General features: G+C 60.2%; 1 protein-coding gene across 1 annotated transcript in view; it reads left to right on the forward strand.

Moving 5' to 3' along the window:
- The first annotated feature begins 389 nt into the window (after positions 1-389).
- Positions 390-24,940, forward strand: part of IL16 (interleukin 16) — a 58,020-nt gene continuing 33,469 nt past the window's right edge. Inside the window, exons 1-2 of the mRNA XM_037053500.1 lie at positions 390-779; positions 16,160-16,572. Coding sequence (XP_036909395.1) covers positions 728-779; positions 16,160-16,572 — 465 coding nt within the window. The 5' untranslated portion in view covers positions 390-727. The remainder of the gene's footprint in view (positions 780-16,159; positions 16,573-24,940) is intronic.

A 24,940-nucleotide genomic window follows, 5' to 3' on the forward strand; every position in this document is an offset into this window, starting at 1 on the left:
GCCCTGGTCCCCCCTGGGCCTGACACCGGCGGGCGGGAGGCACTGTTTGCCTTGGTGAAAGTCAGCCTGCACTCCCGCCGCCCTCTCTGGGGACACAGGCTGCATTCACCAGTCCTCTGCCCCAGCCCTGCACAGACTGTATGAAAGGCGTTTTTACTTGGATGAAACAGGCCCTGTGTGTGTGTGCGCGCGCGAAGGAGAAAATGAATCACTTCGGTGTCAGGCAAGGATTGGAGGTGTCATGTGTGTCTCTTGCAGTCACACAAACGCACCAGAACTCATGTAAGAGAAGAAGTGAGGGGGTGGGGAGCCAAGGGCAGGGTCCAGAGCTCTAGCAGCTCCCACCCGGGGGACCTCAGACGGGGCTGTGCGCGTCCCGCTCACCCCGGACTCGAGTCCAGAGGAAAGTTTGCGGTTTTGCCTGTCTGTTTGCGGTGCAGGAAGAGGCTCCGGATCTGAGGGCTGGATCCAGTGGAATAACATCGCTTTGACTCGCAAGCAAGGGCAGGAGTTGGAAGCCGCTGCCCTGAGACGTTGAAGACTTTCTGGCAGCGGGGAAGGGATTTTTTCCCCTCCCTCCGTGCCTGCCTGCCTGCTGAGGGAAAACAGCTCTGACTGAGAGTTTCTTGGTGGTTTTGACTTGTCTTCCTATCCTGTCGGCCCTAGAAGCTGCTGTGGAGCCCCCAGCTTCTGGGCCCGGCTCTCGGGGACGACTCCTCTGTCCCCCATGCCCCGAGGGATGAGTTTGCAGAAGAGAATCTTCCCTCGAAGGGGGGCCGGTGAGTGAGGCTGCTCCTTGGGGACCCGTGGGGAGGTGGGAATGCAGGGCGTGAAGGATGCCCTGGGCTGGGGCGGGAAGCACCGTTTTGGTTCAGCTGCCTACGTGTGTTGTGCGGACTGGCCCATGAGTGCACACGTGTGTGAGTGTGCGGGGAGGCAGGACTGGCACCCACCTGTCAGTGGTGTCCCAGCAGAGGCTGGCTGGGTGTTCACCAGGCTGAGAGGCTCCTTGCCAGGGGCTGTGGGGGGTCGCTGGACCACCAAGGGCAGGGATCGAGCCCCGGCCAGGGCAGCTCCTCCCACGCATTCACTTCCTCTGTCGCTGTGGGTGGCAAAGTTTAGGGGCATCGAAGTGGGAATGCCCTGGGGGCGGGGTCCCCACCAGCCGGGCTCGGGGCCAGTGGGAAGTGGAATGGAGAGGGTGCTGCGGGGTTCCTGGGGTGGGGGTGCAGGTGTCCGCAGCAGGGGACCCGACCAGCACGGCCCACGTCGGGTGGTGGCTGAGCGCAGACAGCAGGGACGGGGACAAGCGTCAGGGAGACCCGTCTAGCCCCGTGCCCAGCGCCCTCGGCCGGCGCTGGCAGTAGGTCAGCTGTTGGAGCTCTGGCAGGAGACAGTGAGCACACAGTTTTCTTTACAGAGGAGAGCGAGGCCGGTCAAAGGCATAGTCTGACTCTTCCCAGGAAGATGGGGAGAAGCAGCTGGAACCGGGGTGGGACCTGGGGTTCCTCTCTAGTACCTAGAATATGAGGAAAGGCTGCGGAGCACAGGGACCTGGACCTAGGCCGTGGGCGTGGCCCCGGGGGAGGGTCCCAGCTGTAGGAGTGACAGGCGCACTGGTCTCAGGAGAGGAGTCCTACGTGGCTGGGGCTCGGCCCCTCCTCTGCAGAGCGGGGGGCCGGCACCCCCACCTCATGGGACTGTGGGTGCAGCTGGTGAGAGCAGGCTTGCCGAGTGGCCTCGGTGGCCCATGGGTGACGAGAGCCCAGGTTGGCACCCCTGAGTGGGCTGCCCCCATGGTGACAGGGACCCTCCCAGGGTGCCCAGGTGGCCGTGGCATCCCTGTCCCTCTCTTGTCCAAAGTGTTTGGAGTGTCTTCCCTTGTGGGTAGATGACAGAGTGTGTTTGCCTCCACCGGGGGGACCTTGAGGGCTGGGCCGGACCTGGTACGTGGTAGCCGCTCCGTGTTCCCTGAGACTGTTCCATGTACGGGGGCCTCGCCGCTTCTTGTCCCTGGCTGCACCGCTATCTTTGATCTGTTTCTCTGGTGACATCAGACAGACATTTGTTCGGAGGGCCACTGAGCGTGTTCCAGGGAGCACACCGGTGAAGGCTGAGCAGGGCGGTGGGCGAGGTCTAACCAGCTGACCCTGCAGGCTCCGTGCCCCCAGGGAACGGCCGAGGGCAGTTCCTGGAGGCAGGCTGGCTGTTCCGAGTCCTTGTCTGCTGTGGGACAGGGGCCTGGCCGGCCACACCCCTCCATGTCACTCCGTCAGATGCTTGAGGCCCTTCTCCTTGCGCCTGCGGTGGGAAACTGAGGAGCGTGGGCACAGCCACGTGCAGGACCCCAGAGACACCCTTCTCCATGTCGGGCACGCGCTGTCCCATCTAGGACGTGGACAGAAGCTGTGGGAGCATGTGTGGCCCCGGGCTGCCATTTCAGCAGCGCGGGTTCTGCGCACGTGGCCGTGGTGGTGGCTGTGACCCCCTTGCACAGGCACGGGATCTCCAACACGGGTGCCTCCCTTCCTCCGGCTAGACTGTGGCATCGGACACCCAAGGCCCCGTGAGCCCCAAGGCTGGCCGTAGCAGGGTGAGGGGGCAGGTGCGGGTCTGAGGGGAGTTCTGCATGGCTTCTCCCTTCACCCCGAATTCCTTCCAGGGAGGAAGTCAACCCCCAGGGGACACTGCTGCTGTGCCTCTCGGGAAAATTACGCTGGGTCACGTGGCCTGCGACAGACAGATGTAGCTGGATTCGTTTTCTGGTCCTCGCCCCGCTACCCGCTCTCTATTTGTTTTTCAACTGACAAAGAGTGAAGTCACTTTCTCAAACACTTGGAACTGATTTTCAACACATTAGTTAGAGCACAGAGCATTCCGTGCCCCAGGGCTGGGCTCCAGGGAACTCACAGGACACGTTAGACAAGCGCGCACACAGACACTACAATCACGGGGAGATGAGGGGCCGTGCGATCGAACTGGGCCACTGCGCCCGTCGGGTGGACCCCGGAGGGCTTCCCTGAGGAGGTGGTGCCTCGGCTGTGTCCTGCAGGGTGTGCAGGGGTGAGGCGGGGACTGAGGGTGGAGAAGCCAGCTCCGGGAAAGGGGATCAGCGTGTCAGGGAACAGCAAGAAAAAGACCTGTTTCAAGTCCCGCCAGCCGAAGCTGGCCCCTGGGACTGCGAGAGTGTTCCTCCATCCCGTCTGCCAGCAGCTTTTAAAAATAATCGCGGTGGCTTGTTGGCTCGGGGAATAAGAGCTTTAGCTGCTGCCGCGATAAGACGTCGGGAGCCTGTGCCTCTTTTCCCCACAGCCCGTGGCTGGCCACCAGGTGGGCGCCCCAGGACTCTGCCCGTCACCCTGCAGCTGAGGGACCGCCTGCCCGGTCCACCTGCGGCCGCCCCGACCATGCTGGGCTGGGGGGCGTGTCTCGCTCCTGCGAAGGGTCACCCGCCACTCTCTCCAGCCTCGGGGAACCCCAGCAGGTGCCCGGGCCACGACGGATTCTCCCGTTCCCCCACACTAGTGGCGCGCCTCACTCTCCACTGTGTTTTCCCAAACTGTTGTAGGAATTTCTCAGACGGGAACGTCGAAGGAATCGCAGTCAATGGACATAGACCCACCATCTGGATTCCACGAGTGACCCGTTAACGCTATTGGCCTTATCCTGTGTCCACCCGTCCCTCCCTCCCTCCGCCCGGCCTTGCCTCCATCTTATTTTTCGATGCTTTTCCGTATAAATTTTCTGGGTCGTCTTGGCCCCAGGAAACTCTCCCATGGCCCCTGCNCCCGTCACCCTGCAGCTGAGGGACCGCCCTCCCGGTCCACCTGCGGCCGCCCCGACCATGCTGGGCTGGGGGGCGTGTCTCGCTCCTGCGAAGGGTCACCCGCCACTCTCTCCAGCCTCGGGGAACCCCAGCAGGTGCCCGGGCCACGACGGATTCTCCCGTTCCCCCACACTAGTGGCGCGCCTCACTCTCCACTGTGTTTTCCCAAACTGTTGTAGGAATTTCTCAGACGGGAACGTCGAAGGAATCGCAGTCAATGGACAGAGACCCACCATCTGGATTCCACGAGTGACCCGTTAACGCTATTGGGCTTATCCTGTGTCCACCCGTCCCTCCCTCCCTCCGCCCGGCCTTGCCTCCATCTTACTTTTCGATGCTTTTCCGTATAAATTTTCTGGGTCGTCTTGGCCCCAGGAAACTCTCCCATGGCCCCTGCTCAGTTCCTTCCCTCTTTACTCATAACATACAGGCTGCCCCGCGATGTAAAGCCCTGGTTAAAGAAAGCACGCTGCCCACTTTGTGGGACGGACCCTCGCATTGAGCGCCCCCCAGGCAGCCTCCTGATGGCGGGAGCGCAGGGACAGCACCAGGTGGCGGGGAAGCTGGGAGCAGAGCCTGGGGGGGGGGGGCCTTGGCGAGGGGTTGGGGCTGGGGCTCTGGGTTCTGACGGTGGGCGAGGGACAGGTGGTGCTGACGGGCATGAGCAGAAGCTCTGTCACGGGACCTGGACCCCCAGGGGTGGCCAGAGCTCTGTCAGGGCCCTGTGGGTCTGGAGTTGGGGCCACGGGTGCCACGCCGTTCCCAAGAGGGCTGCCCTTGTACTGCCGGCCGCAGCCCCGACTGACCGGGGTTGGGAGGCAGTGGGCGCATCCTGCCCTGGGGAGAGGAGCCCAGTCGCGCAGCGAGATGGGGTGTGGGCGGTGCAGGGTGCGGCTCCGGTGCCCGCCGTGCTGCGCCCCCACTGCAGGCACAGCGGGGCTCTGGGAAGGCAGAGCCGGTATCTATGGACCTACCGCTCTGTGTCAGGCAGTGAGGGTGTTCTCCTTTCAGTCTTATCACAGCACATTTCACAAGCGAGGTTTTCAGCAAGGGCGTGGCTTATCCCAGGCCACCGGGCCCGCAGACCTGGGAGGAGACCTCACAGGGCAGGGACTCAGGGGCCAGGGCTCTCTCAGGGGGCCTGCCACTCACCTCCGTCTGCCTGTGTGTCTGTCACACCTGTGTCTGCGTGTGACCAAAGAGACGCCCCTCCCTCCTTTTCCTTGTCCTCTGAAAGCTATTTAGCACCCTCTCTACGCCAGGGAGCAGGTGTGGCCACAGAGGCAGAAGGCATAGGTGAGGGAGATGGCCATGGAGTGCTTTTGGGGCCCAGAGGGCAGCTCCTCCCTCAACCATGGAGTTTGGGGGGTGTCAGGAAGACTTCCTGGAGGAGGTGACTGGGCCAGCCTGGGAAGCATATGAGAGCCGGCCAGCCAGCAGGAGGCCTGAGCTGGAAAGGGCATTGCAGCATCTGAGGAGGTGTGGCGGGGAGGGGGGGAGGACTCTGGAGCCGCTGTGAGCGGCGGTGGGTGGGCGCCCTCCGGCCGGGCTCCACATTTCTGCCGCCTGACTCAGCCCGTCTTGAAAACAACAAATGAAGAAAAGAAAGCAGGGATTTCTTCATCTGTAAAAATCTTTCTGATGCAAGGCAGGAAGCAGCGTTCCTCAGATGACTGTGTGGGCAGCAGGGCTGTGGGAGGCGGGCATCGGGGGAGGAATAACTGCCCGGCTCGGCCCAGCGCGGCCGCAGGCTGCACGTCCCCTTGCCCCGGGTCTGAAACGCTCAGGGGGAGCTGGGCCCAGCACGGCGGGGGCGGGGGGGGGGCGCGGTCCTCACATCCTCCTCGTAAAAGCATCATGGACTCAACAGTCTGCACACGGTTGTGCAAGCAGAGACCCCGAGCTGAACACAGTGTCCCTGCCAAACGCTGAGCAGAACTGCCCTCCCCCTGCTGTGTCCCTCAGGAATACCTGACCCCTTCCTGTGGTCCCTGCAGGGGAGGCCTGCTGTGCAAAAGCCCAGGCTGGGCCTGGGAAGGGCCCCCCCCAGCCCAGGACCCCCCCCAACCCCGTGCTCCTTACCCTTTGTGAGCCTGCCAGCTGGAGGGACCCAGCGGGGTCTCCGGGGTGGTTCATCTGCTCAGCTTTGACTCCAGTCGAGTGTGGACTGCCGTCTGGCTCTGTGTCCGTTTTTCCGCCCGTGCCTGCTCTCTTCCCGGCCAGGGGCATCGGGAGAGGGAAGGGGGCAGCCCGCAGGGTTCTGGGAGAGCGGGGCGCACTCCTGTGCCACCGCAGGGTCTGGCCCCGTGCTAGAGGGAGCTCGTGCGGTTCTGTGTCTCCCAGCGTTTTCCCTGCGCTCTGTAGCGAGGGACTAACCCACTGATGCCCCTGTGCCACCCAGGGGGCCTCATGGGAAGCCACCTCCTTCCCTGGGAGAGAACGTTCTCACTGCTGCCTCATCCGTGGCCCCCGGGTGCTGGCCGCGTGAGAATGCGGGTCTGGCGTTCCGTTTAATTCTGAGCCTGATCACACGCGTTAGAGTAAGAACACGCGAGAAGCGCTCTTTGTAAACTCCCAAGTGCAGACACACGTGGAAGCGTCATTTATTGATCCCTTCGGTCGGGGTTGATTTGCTCAGTAAATGCTCACTGGGCCCTTACGGGCCAGGCGCGCCCTAGCAAGGGTCAGGGGGCCCCGGCTGAAGCAGGCTCTCAGGTTCCTGGTTGGGGCGCTCACAACTCGGGGGACCCACAGATGGGACACAAGCACCCCAGCAGATCAGCGGGACACCTTCAGGTGGTGACCAGCTGAGAAGGCAGGAAGAGATAGGACAGGGGGCGGGCGTGGGCGGGAGAGGCCCCGCGTGGGACAGACACCGGGGCAGGAAGGTGCAGCCACGGGGCGACATAGAGGGCAGCCTTCCCACACTGGGGAGCGGCGTGGACTGAAGCTTTCAGGTGACGTGGATGTGGTTTCTTGGGAAAAGGGTGACGCGTGGGCAAGCTCATGTGACTCTCTGAGGCACGGCAAGGAATTTGGATTTAATTTTGAGGACAAGGCCATCTTGGGGAGGGGGACCGTATGGGGCATGGCACACACCTCTGCAGCTCCGTGTCACGTGTCAAAGCCCACGCACAGAGCAGCACAGTGGGCCCCGGTGGGAGCTGGGGCCTTGCGCTGGCCTGGGGGTGCCGAGTTGATTTCTCAGGTGGAAGAACGTTGCACATCAAAGGGAGATGTTAAGGTAGGAGAAGCTCTGGAGGCCGTTCTAGGAACTCTTGTACTTTCTGCACAATTTCTCTATACACTGAAAACTGCTCTAAAAGAGCAGAGCCGCGTTTTAAAAATGAAAATAAAGGAGCCCTGGTTGGTGTGGTTCAGTGGATGAAGTGCCGGCCTGCTAACCAAAGGATTGCCGTCTGATTCCCAGTCAGAGCACATGCCTGGGTTGTGAGTTGAGTCCCCAGCAGGGGGCGCGCAGGAGGCAGGCACACATGGATGTTTCTCTTTCCTCTTTCCCTTCCCCTCTGTCTAAAAATAAATAAATAAACGTTAAAAAATTTAAATTAAAGTAAAAAAAGTTTGTTAGAGCAATAGGAAGAAGCTCTTGGAGGGTTTATGGCGGAGAATGCCACAAGCCCTTTCAGGTTCTAAAAAGCCCACCTGAGGGTGGCAGCCGGGCAGGGGCTGCGGGGACCCAGGGCGGTGGCAGTCACGGGTGTGATGAGGAGAGTCGGAGGCAGGGCGGCTTCCCAGTGAACAACTGTGGCTGGCGCTTCTCTAGGAACTTGACTAGTATGACCCCTTTTGGGCTTAGGCGGGGGCGTGTCCTCATAGAGCAGCGTCCCATGGGTGACAAAGCCAAGTACAAGGCGGCCTCCCTCACCATGCCCACTCCCCTGGCCGGGGCGCCCCCCCCCGAGGCGTGAACCCAGGGATCCATCTCTCTCTACATTCCCTCCAACAGTGCACAAGGGTCCCCCTTTCTCCGAGTCCTCCCCAGCACGTATTGGTGGTGGCCATCCTGACAGGTGTGAGGTGGTACCTGCTTGCGACTTAATTTGCATCTCTCTGATGATGAGTGACACGGAGTGTTTTCCCCTGTCTGTGGACATCTGTGTGTCCTCTTTGGAAGTGTCTATTCAGGTCTTTTGCCCATTATTTTTTAAACCGATTTTTTCTGGGTGTTACGTTGTATGAGTTTTTTACGTATTCGGGACATTAACGTCTCATCATAGGTATCGTGGCGAATACCGTCTGCCACTCAGTAGGATGGCTCGTTCCTGGTCCTAAGGAAAACGCGTTTAGCTTTTTCCGAGTGCGGTGTGAGCTGCGGTTTGTCCTGCACGGCCTTTCCTGTGTCCGGGTGCGTCCCCTCTAGTCCCCGTTCGCCAAGAGTTTCTAGTCATAAATGGGCGTCGAACTTCGTCAAACGCGTTTTCCCTGTATGCATAGGGGTTGGCAACAGTCAGTTTACAGTTGTGAGCCCATGAGGCGGCGTTCACTCTTGTATTATTTATTAATTATTGCCTTCTTTTCCCTGCAAACAGCTGTGAGCCTATTGTTGCCCCACCCCTTTTATGTGTTGGTGACCATGTGACTGTCACCCTTCATTTGCTTCGTGTGCTGCGTGGTTTTCATGGATATGCAGACACCGCGCCAACCTTGTGCCCCAGGAGTACTGCCCACTGGATCAGGGTGTGTGACCTTTGTAACGTGTGGCTGAATGTGACCAAGATTTTGTGCAGAATGTTTGTGTCCATGTTCATCAGGGAGACCGGCCTGTAATCCTCTCCCCTCCCCCTCCCCCCTCCCCTCCCCTCCCCCCTCCCCTCCCCCCTCCCCTCCCCTCCCCCTCTCCTCCCCTCCCCTCCAGGACTTAGGTTTGTTGGGAGTTTGGGGATTCCTGATTTGATTTTGTTATTAGTTATTGGTCAGTTCAGACTTCCTGTTTCTTCCTCATTCATCCTGGAATCCTGTACGTTTCTGGGAACCAAGCCTCTCCTTCCAGATTGTCTGCTTTGTGGGCGTGTCATCGCTTGTAGCCTTTTCTCATAACCCTTTCCACCCATTTCTGTGGTGTGTCTGGTAGCTTCTGTTTTGTTTCTGATTTTATTGCCCCCCCTCTTTTTCTGGATGAGTTCGTCTAAAGGTTTATCAATTTTGCTCATCTTTTCAAAAAACCAGCTCTTCACTGCACTGATATTTTTTACCGGTTTTTAAAACTCTATTTTGCTTGTCTCCACTGTGATCTTTATGATATCCTTCTTCCTACACATGTTGGGCTTCGCTGTTTTTTTTTCTAGTTCCTTTGGGAGTAAGGTTAGATCATTTATTTGCAATTTTTCTTATTTGCTGGGGCCGGCCTGCATTGCTGTGAACTTCTCCCCTGTGGGGTTTGCTGCGGGTCCCCATAGGTCTGGGGTGGTTGTGTTTTCATTTCTCAGTGTCTCCAGGTGTGTTTTGACCTCCTCCTCGACCTTGCGGTTGCCCTCTTCGCCGTTCTGTGACCCATGTGTCCGCCTGTTGTTCAGCATTCTCCTTGTGATGGATTTCTAGTTTCCTGCCACTGCGGTCAGACAAGATGCTTGACATGACTTTGATCTTTACTCTGTTGAGACTTGTTTTGAGTCCTCCTATGCGGTCTTTCCTGGGAAACGCTCCACGTGAACTTGAAAAGAATGTATGTATATTCTGCTTTCGGGGGAAATGCTGTAAAAGCAGTCAGTTAAATAAACCCGTCTGGTCTGATGAGTCACTCCAGGCTGCTGTCTCCTTGCTGGTTTTCGGTCCGGGAGATCTGTCCAGTGAGTCGGCGGGGAGTCCAAACCCCAGTCCACGACTCCCAGTTTGTCCGTCCGTGCCCGTCCAGGTGTGCCTCACGCATTCACGTGCTCCTGCGTGGGGTGCACACTTGCTTCCGAGGGGCGTGTGCTCTGCTTGGATGGCTTCCTGCATCGTTACGCACTGTCCCTGGTCCCTTGTACTGGCCTTTGTCGGAGGCTCTCTTCTGTCTGGTGCTGGTCCTGCCGCCTCAGCTGGTGTTTCTCATTTCCGTTCGCCGGGTCCCCGCAGCCTCGCGGGGAATGCCAGGGGCCCCTTTGGTGACACCTACTCCCTCATTAGAGCCCCCGGGACACCCTGGGCCGCTGGGGGGTGAGCGTGGGGGGGGGCATTCCATTCCTCAGGGGAGGCGGCCGCACAAACGGCTCACACAGGCTGTGCTCTGGACGAGTGGGACCACGGTCGGGGGCAGATGGGTTAAAGGTCACCCGTAGGTCAGGCTCTCCGAGGCACGTGAGGGGGATGGCGCCCAGTCACGTGGGGATCAACCTGTTAGGACACAGAGGGGCGCCTTGTCCCTCGGTGCTGTGTGGGTCTCCGCGTGCTCTGGGGAAGTCCCCTCCCTGGTTCGCCAACTGGAGCCTGCAGTGGCGCCACCTTCAGGGGCTGGGGAAGCAGTGCAGGGGGCCCATCCCCAGAGCTCCAGGTTCAGGAGGGCTGCTAGCAGGTGGTGCCGATTCTGTGGGCTCTGGACCTGGAACCCGACTTGGAGACCCGCTGGGCTGCGTTAGCTCTCGGGAGCCGGGGGATTGTCTAGGGACAGCCCGCACAGGCAGGACCCTGGGGAGCTGGCTGAGCCAGCCAGGGGCTGGGGCCCAGGGTCACCCAGGGACCTGCGCAGTGACTGTCCCTGCGGTGAGTGGCTCTTTCACCTGTGACACAGACCGGGCGCCCTTAAGAGGTTGGTGGTGGTTGTGTGAGCTCATGGTTCTGTAAAGCCCCTACAGTGCGCCAGGCACACTGTGGGCACGAGGAACGCGTGCTCCTTCCTGCTCTCCCAGCGGCTGCGGAGCAGCCCAGGGAACGCGAGGAGCCTCGCCAGGGTGCCGGGGCGCTGGCTGGGCCCCGGCTGTTCTCTGCCAGCCCAGCAGATGGTGGCCTCGGTTCTGAGGTGGTGCTCCCTGCCCAGCGGCCCTCTTCTGCAGAACAGCTTCTCCCGCTGAGAAGTCAGATGGCTGTGGTCGGGGGCCCCAGCGAGCCGTGCCAGGTCGGCCGCACGGCCCCGAGTCACCTGCCTAGAGCAGGTGGTGGAGGGAGGCAGGGCCTGACTCACAGCATCCCAGCCGTCAGCGCCCGGGACCTGGCGTGACAGCGGCCTCTGTGACAGGAGCGTGTCCGGTTCTCATTCTTTGCCGGCCGTCTTGGAATAAATGGTGCCGTGGTCCCTCCTGGGCAGCTGGAGAGAGAAGCCCGGGGGGTAGCCGCCCGGGGGGGTTCTGAGCGGGGAGACAGGTGAGCCCAGGTGAGCGGACGTCCCCTGGCCGTTAACTGGGCAAGAGGCTGGCCTCTCTGAGCTGCATGGCGGGGCCGGGGGAAGGGCTTGGCTGCTGGAACTTCACGTTTGGACGCAGTGCTGGGGCCGGGCGGCAGCAGGAGCCAGCGTGTCCGCTGGGTAGGGGTTGCGTGCTGCTTGCTGTGTGGCGCAGAGAGGTGACCAGGACGCAGTGGTGGGAATCGGGATGGGGCAGGGCGTTGCTCTTCTGTGCCCTGTGGCCCTGGGAGCCTCTGGCCCTGGGACTCCTGACGCAGGAGCCTGGACCTCGTCCCTGGGGCTGGGGCTGTGGGAGGAGGAGGAGGGGAGAGTGTGGGAGGAGGCAGCGCCCTGGAGGAGGCTTCCCGAGCCCCGGGGCTGCTCCTCGCAGGGGGGTGCGGGGCAGGCACCTCGGACGCAGACAGGGAAGCCAAGCCCGTGCTCGCTGCCCCCAGGGGCGCCGCCGGCTTCTCCCACGTCGGTTCAGTCCCAGGGCCGGTGTTCTTCTGGTTGACCACCACGCTCGCTCTCTGCAGAACTTGGTGAACCGGCCAGGAACCACCCACATCTCCTCCTCTGGCAGAGTGACACCCTCCCAGTCAGGCGCCGCCCTCGCAGGTGCAGAAGCTGGGGATACATGTGTGTGTGAGAGAGAGAGAAAAAAACAGAAATGACCTTGAAAGGGGTGGTGTATCACTTCTCTCCAGAAGGCAAACCCAAACCGTGGTCCCTGCGTCTCCTCCTCCTCTCCAGCCACAGAGTGCGCCTGCTGCTCCACGGTCACCCAGACGTGACGCAGGCGAGCCGGGCAGCGCACGGTTTGTCCTGGACAGGGGCCAGCCCAGCAGAGGGGAGGTGCCTATGAGGTGTCTGGTCCTGCTTCACACCCGCCGGCGGGCGGGGAAGCGCCTTCACACTGTACACGCTTCTGTAGGGGGTGCTGGGGGTCATTGGCGCAGCCAGGCCTGATGGCTGGGTTCTGAGCACAGCAGACGGGAGCCTGCCCCCTCTGGGGAGCTCAGGGCTCAGGAGGAGTGACGGGGCTCAACCAACCAGGGCGGTGAGCCAGGGCCAGCTGTGCAGGGACAGGGCGGGTGCGTGGAGCGCACAGGGCACCTGAGGCATCACGGACATCTGGGCAGGGGCGTGGCTGGGTTTCAAAGAAATGTTACCTAAAAAGGGGATCTGAGGAGCGCTGATACAGCATCGGGGGTTGGAAGGAGCATGCAAGGCCCAGCGGTAGAGAAAGCTCGGCGTTGGGGAGACTGAGGAGGTGGCTGAGCAGCAGAAAGAGTCCAAGGAAGGAACAGAGCGGGGCCCTGGGCGTGGGGGCGAGGGTGGCAGGCACGCCTGCCCTGGCAGGGCTGAGCCTGGGCACGGGGGTGACCGCCTGTAAGTTCCTAGCGGGGTTTTGAAATAATACAAACGATGAAAGTCATGCTAAGAGAGAGAGAGAGAGAGAGAGAACATAGACTGGCCCTCACACAGTCATCTCTTTGCAACCAGAGACCGACAGGTGGGGGTCAGGCGGGGCTGTGGGCGTCCCAGCAGTGGCGCCTGGCGTAGGGACGCGGCACCTCGGGCAGGCTGGTTCTCGGAGTGAACGGATGAGGAGGGAAAGATAGGGGCTCGAATGCGGCTTCCGAAATTTTTGACAGAGCAGCCAGTCAGAGAAGAACAGGATGTGTGTGCGTGGCCTGTGCTGCTTTCAGGAGGAGCCACACAGAGCCAGACACGCCAGGGGGAAAGGCGTCTCAGTCAAGGGACAAGATATAACGTCACATAGGAAATAGATACAAGACGTAAGATGTGAGGTTTATAGATGTAAAGTAAAAGACTCCCAGATTCAGTGTAAACAGGGAAACAAAATAAACCGAGAGACACGAAGTCTCCCTCCCAGTCCGATCCCATCCCCACTTTCAAGGGACACGTCTGAAACCAGGCCACGTGAAGTTAAAATTGCAGCAAGGGGCACATACGGTGAAAACACAGGCTGAAAGAAGGCGAGGTGGCCATGCGAATTCTGACAGAGAAGATAAAAGTTGAGGTACCTATTAAATAGGTCAAGGGGCGCTTTCTGGAAATGGGTAGGAAGGAGAATGCCCAGTGGAGAGAGGAAAATCCGGTCGCGCTCTGCGCCCAGCAAAGGCACTGGGATGCGGAAAACAAAACATGTGGGGACTGTGTCGCAGACGCGGTGCCAGGCTTCAGTGCACACCACCGCACACGCGCTCTTCTTAATTAGATGAAGACAAACAAAGAATGTGAGGGTTTTAACGCTGGGACTGAAAGGCTCGAATACACATTTATGTATGTGTTTATGACCATCGTCCTCGGATACGTCCATGTTTGAAGCTCCACACAGAACAGTCGTTCCTTTCAAATGTGCACAGAACATTGTAAACACTTAGTCACGTCACACGCTGGCTCACAGAGCAAACCTCAATACACTCCCACAGATGCAAAGTGTCCAGGACACATCCTGTGGCCTCGATGTGATCCCACTAGCATTTTTCTAATATAAACATTCGAACAACAGGGAATAACTTGGGAGGTGTAACCACAAGAAGGGAACAGGAGCAACACGCAGTCTTTAAGACCTGAGTGGAAATTGGAAATTAACGCTGCTCTTGGAGACCATTTCTAAGATAACAATTAGAACACCGTATTTCGAAACTTGCGGGCTGTGGCGAAAAGCTTATGCAGGGAGTTTCTAGCTTTGAGGAGGAGGAGAGGGTGGGGAGGAGGACAGAGTGATGATAATAACCAGCCAACAACCTGCGCTGAAGGATTTACCTCCAGCATCCGAGTTGATCCTCAGAGTGTCGGTGAGGTGGTGACCACATCACCCCCATTATACGGATTAACAAACTGAGTCACAGAAAGGTCAAAGACATTGGGAAAGTTAGACGCCAAGTAAATCATTGGGCTGGGATTTGAACCCAGGTCTAGCAGAATTCAAAGCCAGAGAAGGTGACCGCTGCCTGGTGTACTGTTGTTTCTAAAGGAGAGAAAAAAATGGATTTGAGGGAAGTAAACGTGAAAGTCTAGAAGGCAGACACAAACATAAGAAAAGCAGGATGGGAAGGGTAGTAATAAAACTCAGGTGGGAATAGGTGCGTTAGAAAGCCAGCCAAGAAGAGTGGGCGTTTTCGCCCCCGGACAGAACAGCCATCCTGCAGCCCAGGTTCAGCAGAGCGAGGCGAGGGGGGGGGGGGCTGGGCGCTGCACCCGTGCGCACAGTCTCAGAGAGAAAGCTGTAGGCCGTGGGCCTGTAAGGGACAGCTGGGAGACTCGGGGTGAAAGGGCACTTCCACGGCAATGTGAGACGATCAAGACTGACAAAGGAAACAGTTGCTAAAAATTGAGGAAGCAATGGGAAGTTCCGGATAACCACCTCAAAAGTGACGCCAGGACCAAAAGACGTCTCAGAACCATCACGCCGCTTTGGAGACACAGAGGAGGTGTGCGACCCGCCCCCAGCTCCTTGCCTAACGTCATTGTGACCCAAGGCCGTTTGTGTCTGGGGGTGTAGGTCCAGAGGTCCTAAATATAGATCACTCGTCGCTTCAGAGACTCCTGCACTGCAGCCCAATGTGAGACTCACGGCAACAGAATGTCGGCCATTCCGCCTGCAGACAGCCGGGAATGTCTCTTCACACGGAGAAATCAGAACAGGCCAATCCACGCTCGTGCCAGGAGCCGAAAGGCCCTCAACAAACGACATCCGTGCATGGTGGAAGTTCTCCCCAAGTCACCGACAGTGGGATGTTTCGTTATCTCAACAGATAGCCATCAACGTCCTCACTGCCAGAAAACATTAGGGGTGTTTCTGTTAGTGCCTGGAGAAAGACCTGGAACGCCTTTACTATTAGTTATTTACGAGTTGAATGAGATAAGTGGTAGAAGCGTTTTAAACGTGGATCGAGTGCATGCAACATGCAGAGGTCCCGTGGTTGGAAGCCCCGAGAAGCTGTCGAATAAGTTCCCAGGATGAATAAGCGGGAGCCGCAGGCTGCCAGGCGCGACTGTGTGGGCAACGGTCATGACCTACGAAAGCAATAACCAGCTAGCAAGTTTATTTTAAAGCGGTTCCATTCAAAGGAAGAACCAAAGTGCTGAGAAATGTGTAATTAGAGATGCTTAGAGCCTATGTGAAGGAGAATATAGAATTTGGTCTCAGGAATTATGAATTTCCTCCCTTCATTTCCTATCTCCGAGTCACTCTTTGGTCACCCCCTGGGCTGCAGTGGCCGCCCTTTAAAAACTGCCGTTGATACAGGACCCTGTCGGAGAGTTCAGAAATTTAAAATGCGTTTCGTCAACTCATTCCCCTTCTCCACACGGCCGGTCCCCTCTCCGAGGTCTTGGGGAATTCGCTGCCAAGTATCCGTGTGGTGACGCAATGGCCCCGCCCCCGAGGGCGTGGTAGGCGTATTTGGCCCCGCCTATGCCCCGCCCCCTGTGGCAGCATCCTAGAGGCTCCCAGCCTTGCTAGTCGTACCCTCCCCAACCGGGAACTGAGGGCACAGAGGGCGGGGGTCTTCATACGGGCCTGTGAGTTGCGTGTCTCGGGCTGCTGCCCGGCTCACTGAGGGCAGTGCAAGGGGACAGGCAGGGGGAACGTAGTCTACCTGACGCCCTCGGACCTGGATTCTCCGTGAACTTTGGTCTGAAAAATGGCTTTGAAGTTCATACAGGTTAGAAGCCCCGGGCCGTCTGATCTGTGATTCTCTCCTGGGGTGGATGGCGGGCTCCTCCGCTGGCTCCTTGTGGCTCTGGGCATGCCCTTCTCTCCGTGCCTTGGTTTCCCTCGCTGAGAAAGCTCTGGCCTCGGTGAGCCTGGGAGTGGAGAGGGCGGCAACCGCCTGGGGTCACGGAGCCCCACGTGGCCGGCAGCATGGAGGGCCAGGGGCACGGCAGGCCGGGCTCCCCATGGCTCGGCTCCAGGGCTCTGGCCGAGCTCCCTGGCACAGTCAGTCATCTCATGGCTCCTTCCTGTCACCTCTCTCCTCCAGGCACCGGCGAAGGGGCGGCTAAGCCCAGTCCAGTCGCTGCCCGCCCGCCGAGGGCCCGAGAGCAGGAGAGGAGGAAGGCCAGCTTCTCTTCCTCCCTGAGGATGGAGCTGCACGGCCGGGCTGCGCGCAGCCGAAAGTCCACCAAATTCCGCTCCCTCTCCCGGTCCCTGATCCTCTGCCACGCAAAGACCAGCGACGACGGCTCCAGCCCCGACGAGAGGCGCCCAGACCCCTTTGAGATGTCGCTGGGCCAGGGCAAGGAGGGGATGGTCCACTCGCCTGAGCAGCTGGCAGACACATCCGAGGCGGGGCTGGGCCGCGTTCCCGGCCTGGGCCTACCCTCCGGGGCCGCAGCTCTGCAGGCGGCCGGCAGCGATGGAGGCAAGCTCTGCAGGAGGATGTTCTTCCTGAAGGTAGGCCGGGGCCTGCCGGGCCGGGGTTCCCCGCTGGCGTCTGGGGCGGTGTGTCTGAGTCCTCCAGCCCTTCCTCGCCGCAGGACACGGGCACAGGTTCTACTCTGACCCACAGCCAGGGAGGGTTGGAGGCCGGCCCCCAGGATGCCTGCAGAGGGCGCTGTGGCGAGTCCGACTCAGTGAGCCTTCCTGAGAGACTCAGTGAGGTTCCGTGTCCGCCCGAAGTCTGCCGAGCCTGGGTCCCTGCTGGAAAGGCCCGGTGCAGGGGGTGGGCCAGCCACAGTGGCATGGCTCAGGTGGGTCACACCTGCACCCAGCAGGGAACCAGATACAGAGACCCTCTTCCAGGGCCAGCCTGACGGGGGCACAGGGTAAGTGAGCGTGCCCCTGAACGCCGACGAGGGGCTGGGGGGCAGGGGGCGTCGTCCAGGCGCCCCCCCCCCAGCTCCAGCACAGGCGTGGGGGCTGGAGGTGCGCAGGGTTGGGGAGGAGAACTGGGCGGTGCTGGCAGAGCTGCCGGAGTGCAGGGTGCTCTCTCCTCTGCGAGACCGCACTCTAGTCTGTGCTCGCGCAGTGAGGTGGCATGGCGGGCACCACGGGGTGAGGCTGAGGGAGAGTTCTACCGCCCGTGGTTCTGTGCCTCATGGTGGGTCTCCAGCCTTCCATAGGTGGTGGGGTGTCGTTCGTTCCCTGCACACCCCCCCCACTGAGCTCCTCAGAGACAGGCCAGCCCCAGGGGCTTCTCCCACACCCCAGGCCATGGCCCTCCAGGCACTATTACTTGGCTGAACAGCGAACATGGAAGGCGGGAGACCTGGTTCAGGGCCTTGGGACAGACACAGGCAGGTCACCGAGGGCCCGCTCTGCCCAGGCTGCTCCCCTCACCTCCACAGGGTAGGGCAGGGGGAGGGCGCGACCAGCGGGTTTGGGGAAGCCTGGCCAGGCTCCTGGTTCACCAGGACCCACGTGGCTACTAGACAGTCCAGCACCCAGGAGTTCAAGTTCATTCACGGCAATATCAGTTGACCCAGGTTAAAGCCTGGATAAAAGCAGTTCAAGAATCGTTCCAGCCAATTTCTAGAAGGATTCCGCCTTTCTGTTCACCGCACAGGGCCTTCCTGAGCACCTGTTTTGAGCCAGGCACTGGGGGTGGGGGTCCAGCCCCTGCCCTCAGGGAACCTGTTATCCAAGGCGTGAGGCAGGGTTGGCGGGGGGGNGGGGGGGGGGGGGGGGGGGGGGGGGGGGGGGGGGGGGGGGGGGGGGGGGATGACTCCAGAGGTGGGTGAGCGTGTCTCTGGGCCGGTGGCAGCACAGCCCATGCGTGCCAGGCGCGGTTCTCGGGAGTGAGCCAGGCAGGCTCGGGGGTCGCTGCCCTTGCGCCCCTCTTACTCTGGTTGGGGACAGAGCTGTGACCACTGCATGTGCACTGTGGCATTGGAGAACGAAGGGACCTGAAAACGAAAGGGCAGGGTGCGGGGTGACGAGGAGGGGGTATGGCCCTCCCTGCAAAGGTGACCGCGAAGGGGGCTCCGAGAGTGGCAGTGAGCTCTGAGTGAAGCTCTGAGGTCCAGAGTGAAGGGAGCTGAGGAGGAGCCGTGTGGTGTTGGGGGAAGAGCGTTGGGAGGAGAGAGGGTGCTGGGGGCGCCCTGAGGGGAGGAGCGTCGGGGAACGGGAGCGTGGGGAAGACAAGGTTGGGGCGCTGGCAGGGGCGGACTTGGACCCTTCCTCTGAGAGGGACGGGAGGGAACGGAAGGCTGAGCAACTCCGGCTGCTGAGCAGAGAGGAGCCCGGGGCCAGGCCGGGAGAGCTCCGGCTGCAGTGGCGGGAAGGGGCGCATCTGGGACACAGTGGCAGTGTGGTGGCGCCCAGCAGGGTCGGGGGCCGGTGTGTGTTCCAGGCGAAGTTCACCGGGTCTGTGGGTGGAAGGACGCGGAGTGAAAGAGGGAGAGGTGGCAAGTTCGGCTGCAAGTTGTGGTCCCAGCAGCTGGCGGGACAGGAGACTCCAGCTCTCAGACAGGAAACACGGGCTGGGTGGGCGATCGGGAGACGCCGGGCAAGGGGGCCAAGACCAGCGGCACCTCCCCCATCTCTGTGGTTTCATGTGCGCAGTGCTTTGCTCTAAGACATGTTTTCAGGGCTCTCATCTCCTTCTCCCGAAACCCTAGGGGGGAAAGTGGTTACAGCAGTGTCACTGTTGCTGCGGTGGGTGTGGGGTCAACGGTCTGACTGCTCGCGGATGAGTCCCATTTATTGGCTGCACGGTCCCGCACAATTCATGGTCCCTCCCTGTGCCCCAGCAATGGGGGACGTTAACAACACGCGTGTTACCTCGCCGCGGTTTCGTCCAGACGAAGCTGTCATCACCTCCGGGAGCAAATGCACCTAAACCAGCGCGGTGCACCCAGGTGGTGCTTCGTGATGGCTATTATTTCTGTCTGAGGGTGGGGACAGGGACCGGTCCGGTCACCAGGTAACTGATGGATCTGGTAGCGGGGACTGCGTGCCTCACTGGGCCCGGTTGTGGGCCGGGGTCGTGGGCGGGGGTCACAGGCTCTGCAGTGCTCGTAGGCTGGTGATGGAGACAGGACGGAGGGGGTCACTGCTCGTCCAGGGCGCAGGCGCAGTCGTGTGAGGAAGGGCGAGCATTGTGTGTGGGGAGGGAGTCCTACCCTCAGCAGGGCAGGTGGCAGCGAGGGCGCGACCGGCAGACAGGTGTGACAGGGATGGACTGGAAGGCAGTGAGGGACCTAGAAGCTCCGCCCCAAGGTGCTCGTTTCCCNGGTCACCAGGTAACTGATGGATCTGGTAGCGGGGACTGCGTGCCTCACTGGGCCCGGTTGTGGGCCGGGGTCGTGGGCGGGGGTCACAGGCTCTGCAGTGCTCGTAGGCTGGTGATGGAGACAGGACGGAGGGGTCACTGCTCGTCCAGGGCACAGGCGCAGACGTGTGAGGAGGGGCGAGCATTGTGTGTGGGGAGGGAGTCCTACCCTCAGCAGGGCAGGCGGCAGCGAGGGCGCGACCGGCAGACAGGTGTGACAGGGATGGACTGGAAGGCAGTGAGGGACCTAGCAGCTCCGCCCCAAGGTGCTCGTTTCCCTTTGTGAGCAGTGCAGGGACCATTTCCGGTCTGGTAATGAGTTCTAAGCAGGTGAGGGGGTCAGCTGTCTGAGCCAGGGCCCTTATCAAAAGCACCAGGGCAGAAGGTCCAAGGTGACAGCCAGTCCCAGTGTCCCCTGCTCTGCCCTGGCTCCTGCCTGTCCCCACGCCCAGGAGTGACTCAGCTGGCCTAGCCCGGCTCCTCAGCCTCCAGCGATGCCATGGTTACACCGATTTCAAAACGGCATCTGGAAGGCGGCCCCGGGACGTCAACCACTCCTGTGGAAATGCCTGGTGTGAAAATTAAAAAAGGAGTCATGTAAACAGCCAAAAATGTGACTCAGGTCCTGTGGGCTCCTTCTCCAGGGGGCCCTTCCAGACCCCCAACGGAACAAAAAAAAGCGTTCTTTCAGACCTGTGCAGGGAGGAGACGCCTGGACTGCAGATCCGCTCTTTTTTCAAATGGGAAGAGTGCGTGGGTTGTTGCCACCGCAGGGAGCGGAGGCTGGCCTGAGCTCTCGCGTCCCCACCTGTGCGTCTCCTCCTCTTCTGCTGTTTCTTCAGACATTGGCCGGGCGCTGCCTGTGAGCTCCCTTCTGGGCGTAAGAAACGCCCTGGTTACTCGTAACAGGGCTTATGCTCTTCACCAGGGGTCTTCCTGAGAGGTGTGTAGGTGCAGCCAAGTCACTGTGAAGTCTGTGTGACCTCAGAACCAGGGGTGAGCTCAGGTCAAGCTCAAGGCCATGCTGAGGACAGGAGATCTAGGCTCTGCTTCCCTGGGGAGTAAGGAGGGAGCCCGGGCTGTTGTGGGGGCAGGGAGCTGGAGGAGGAAGGCAGAGGGCCAGAGTGGAGGGGGCAGGAGTCAAGGAGGTACCTGGGGAGAGGGAGGCACGGGTCCCACAGGTAAAGCTGGCTCCACATTTACAAGGAGGGTCATTTTGAAGAAATTATTACCAAAAAAAAATGTCCTGACTAATGTGGCTTGTGTATTGAGCACAAGCCTGAGAACTAAAGTGTTGAGGGTTCAAGTCCCAGTCAGGGCACATGCCTGGGTTTCGGGCCAGGTCTCCAGTAGGGGGCATGTGAGAGGCAACCACACATCCATGCTTTTCTCCCTCTCCCTCCCCGTCCTTCTCTCGAAAAATAAATGAGTACATTAAAAACACCTTTACGGTTCTTTTCAGCAGCAACATATAGAGTGTGCGTTCTCCCTGTATTAGAGTCTCACGCACCCTAGCACTTCTATCAGTTTCCCTACCGACCGTAGGGAGACCTGAAAGGCAGCCGGCCGCCAGCCCCGCCCACTTTCCGACCGGAAGCCCCCCATCTCACGTGGACCCGAGCAGAGGCAGGGCGCCGAGGCCATCTGCCGGCCGAACGTCCGGTGTGTAAAAGCTGTTGATTACGGTACAGTGAGGTTGTCCGCATACCTTGATAAACACGCCTGCGTGAGCTTGGGTAGCCAGGGTCTACCTGGTGGGCACGCGGCCACGTGAGCGGTGGGCACAGGCAGGTCCCTCACCTTCGCCTGTGCACCTGCCAGCAGCCCGGGGCCACGCACACCAGGGCATGGTGGGTTCTTGCTGAGACAGACCCGGTCTGATGGCCCCAACCCCATCCCTGTCTGTCTCCCTCTGGCTAAACCGGAGCGATCACCGCGTGGCCTGGGGTCTGCGGGGGCGGTTGGGACGGGCACGTGGTGATGGCTCCACACGTAGCTGTGGGGAGGCCGCTCGGAAGTCAGGGCGCCTGTGCGCACACAGCCCTGCTCGCGTGGGCTCGCAGCCCGCACGTGGGTTTGCACTGGACACGGCCTTGGCCACTCCCACTGGCTGAGGCCAGAGGCGCGGGAGGTCCTTACCTTGGGCTGCCCTCCTGAAAGGATTCAAAATACTTTGACCCACGTGGGAATGGCCTCAGTAGTGGGGGAATTTTTTTTTTCTTTCCACAAATTAAAAATCCTAATTAGGCAGAGTCACTGCTCCTGCAGCGTGACTCGGGATGCGATGAGGTCACATCGCCCATCTGCTCCGTGGGCGGAGACGGGGGCCAGGCCTCCGCGGGCACACACAGGCTTTCATTCTGCGCCTGGGAGCGGCCGGGCCTGTGGCTTTGGGGGCCTGGCTTCCTTGGCAACTGGGAAACCCTATCCTTTGGCCACTTGCCTCTTCCTGCCACAGAAGAGCAGCTCGGGGAGGCCAAGGGCAACCACGGGGTGGCTGGGGGGGGAGCTGGCCGGGGCAGGACTCCCACGGAGCTGCTGTGTCCCTGCACCCCGTGTCCGGGAAGGGGAGTGGCAGGGGTGGGCCACGTGCAGGGCGTGGAGCATGCGCGCTGACGGCCTCCCACCCCCACTGGTTCCCGGGTGCTGGCCTCCCTTTGGAGCCGCGTGCCTGGAAGCTGGTCTCCTGCACCTCCCTGCCCCGCGGGAAAGGGGCCTGGGGGAGAGACATGGGAGAACACGGGAAACCGGGCTCTCAGTCCTCGGAGCCTCTGCGGCGCTGCTCGGGTCGGAGACCATTTCTCCGCGCGGCTGGAGGTCTCGCTGGGTCTCAGCCATTCCGAGTGCCGGGCTGGGAAGAGCTGCTCTGGCCGGCCGGGTGCCGTGGGGTGGCCATCTGCTGCTCCGGGTGGGGGTGGGCAGAGCTGCTGGGCCCGTCTCTTCTGTCACAAGGAGGTGGCAGGAAGTAAAGCACTCGGCGGATGGCCCTGCCCCCGCAGGTGGACGCGCCCCTGACCATGCCTTCCATGTGGGGCCCAGGCTGGGGCTCCTCCCCCCTTGCTGGCGTTTGGCCAGGAGAGCGCTTTTGTTCCCGTTCTGTGTCTTTGCCGGCTGTCGGTTCTGGGCGGCAGGTCTCCCGGCACCTGGTCTGGTGCAGAGTAGAAGGAAGGAGCCCGGGGACTCACGTGTCCGTCCCCCACGTCCTGAGGGTCCTGACCATTGGCCGTGTCGCCTTGGCCTTTCAGACTTGTCACCGCTGTCCGCTGACTCACACCCGGGGTGTCCAGTTGTGAGCAGCAGGGAGGGGGACCGTGGGTCCCGGCCCTGGAGGTCCTGGGCCTCCCACGGTTGGGCCCGTGATGAGAGCAGGTGCTCGGGCTCCCGGGTCGGCAGGCTCGCCTGCCACTCAGCGTCACGTTTCAGACACTCTTCTGCGTTGTTTGGTTTTGTCGTTCGGCCACTGACCTCTGGGGCTTTGCAGGGTTTAACATGCATGTGTGTGCACCGCCCATTTTCTTATTCTGCTGGCGGTGGACACTCGGGCCATGTCCCTGTCTTGTTTCCTACATTAGGGACTGTACCGCTGCAGACTTACCCATCGGTGCACCCCGCACCTGCACAGGTTTCCCAGGGTGAGGGTGGGGTCTGGGGACTGTGTGTGTCCTGGCCACCCGCCCTGTGCTCTGCCGCCACCTCCCTCGAAGTGGCCTGGGCCTCAGTGGCTCCGGGGCCCCATTGGGGTCGGGTCAGCCTCGTCAGGGGCGGGCTCATCAGGCCTGGGCCTGTGAAATCTCCCCCCCCGCCCCGCCCCCCGCCAGTGCCGGTTTGCATTTCTTTCATCGCTGCTGAAGTTGTTCCCATTCCCATTCATTGATGGGCCTCGTGAACGTCCCTCCATATAATATGCCCAGGGGGTTTCTGTTTTTTTTGGGGGGGGCCGTGGTTGTTGGTGCTTTTCTTTCCCCATCTCCTCCCAGCTGTTCACTTGTCATTTTATTCTTTTCATGGATGTGTAGGAGTTGCTCATTTTAACCTGGACCTTGGCAGTCATGTCCGTTAGAGCCTGTGCTTTCTGTGTCCTATTTAAAGATTTTACTCCTTGGTTAAAGCGGACTCACTCAGGGATCCTGCTGGCCCTGTGGTCTTCCGAACTTGGCACGGTTCTGCGGTTTCCGGCCACCTGGCGCTGGTGTGTTTGAGACGTAGGGGGCGCTGTCCTCTTCCCCCCAGGGCTGCCCCACCCTCGTCCCAGCACCCACTGCTGACAGGTCCACCTTCCCCCCAGGTGTTCCCCCCAGGGCGTGTCTGTTCCTGTCACAAGTCAGGCTGTCTCAGGCTCCCTGTCTGTGTCGTGGGCCGGCTTGTCACCTTCTCTCCAGACGCTGCCGTCTGAGTCACTGAGTTCCAACATCGGCAGCGTTCCCCTCGTAGGGAAGTGTCTCCCTCTCTCTGCTTATTCGGGAATATTTATTTCTGGCCCTTACCTTCTTGATAAAAATTCAGGGGCCAGTTTGTGACACTCCTAAAAAAAAACAGCCTTGGAATTCTGTTAGTGCCTCACCAAATTTATAGATGAATTTGGGGGAGGGGTTGGCATGCGTGCATTACTAAGTCCCCTGTTTTCTTAAATATGATCTATTTGTCTGTTATTCAGTTGTGAATGCCTTGCAGTAAGTTGTGTAACTTTCTTTAGAAAGGGCTGACATAGCTTTCCTTAGATTAGTTCCTGGGCATTCTTTCTTTCCTGATGCAATGGCAAATTGTTTTTTCTTTTTTCTTTTAAAGATTTTATTTATTTATCTTTAGAGGGGAAGGGAAGGAGAAGGGGAGAGAAATATCAATGTATGGTTGCCTCTCATGAGTCCCCTGCCGGGAATTGGCCTGCAACCCAGGCATGTGCCCTGACTGGGAATCGAACCTCGATTGTGTGGTTTGCAGGCCCTCGCTCAATCCACTGAGCTACAGCACCCAGGGCCAGAATGCCATTTTCTAACTGCTGTTTCCTGGTGCATGGAAACGCAATTTTTAAATAGCTGTTAAATTAAATTCTTTATCTTAAGAGAGTCATAGATCCATGTGAAGTTACGAGGAAACGGTCCCCTGAGCCCCTCCCTGCTCAGGGGAGGCACCTGGCTTGGCTGTGGATTCCTGTCCCAGGCAGGTGGCTGGGTGGTGCCCACAAGGATCTGCCTGTCATCTTTGTGGCCACCCTCGCTGCCCCCCAGAAACGCAGAGACCGCCACCCGGGTAATCACGGGGCGCCGCGGCCATGTCCTCGGTGAAAGCAGGGAGGGGTCTTTGCCAGCCCCGAGTTCAGGGCCACCACGGGAGCTGGGCTGGGGCACCACCAAGACCCCTCTGAGGAGAGACACTACACCGTTGCCCAGAGTGACCGGGCTCAGCTGGGAACCAGAGAGGAGTTCCGTGCTGGGGGACAGACCACCGCCCTGTGAACACGTCAGAGAGGGCAGAGGCCTGTGAGCTCTTTGAACGCGGCCGCCAGTCACGTTCAAAGCCATGGAGCTGGCAGTGATGGCTCAGTCCGCCCCC

This window comes from Sturnira hondurensis, unplaced genomic scaffold (assembly GCF_014824575.4).
Source record: "Sturnira hondurensis isolate 20B ecotype Veracruz unplaced genomic scaffold, ASM1482457v3 Scaffold0007865, whole genome shotgun sequence".
NCBI lineage: Eukaryota > Metazoa > Chordata > Mammalia > Chiroptera > Phyllostomidae > Sturnira > Sturnira hondurensis.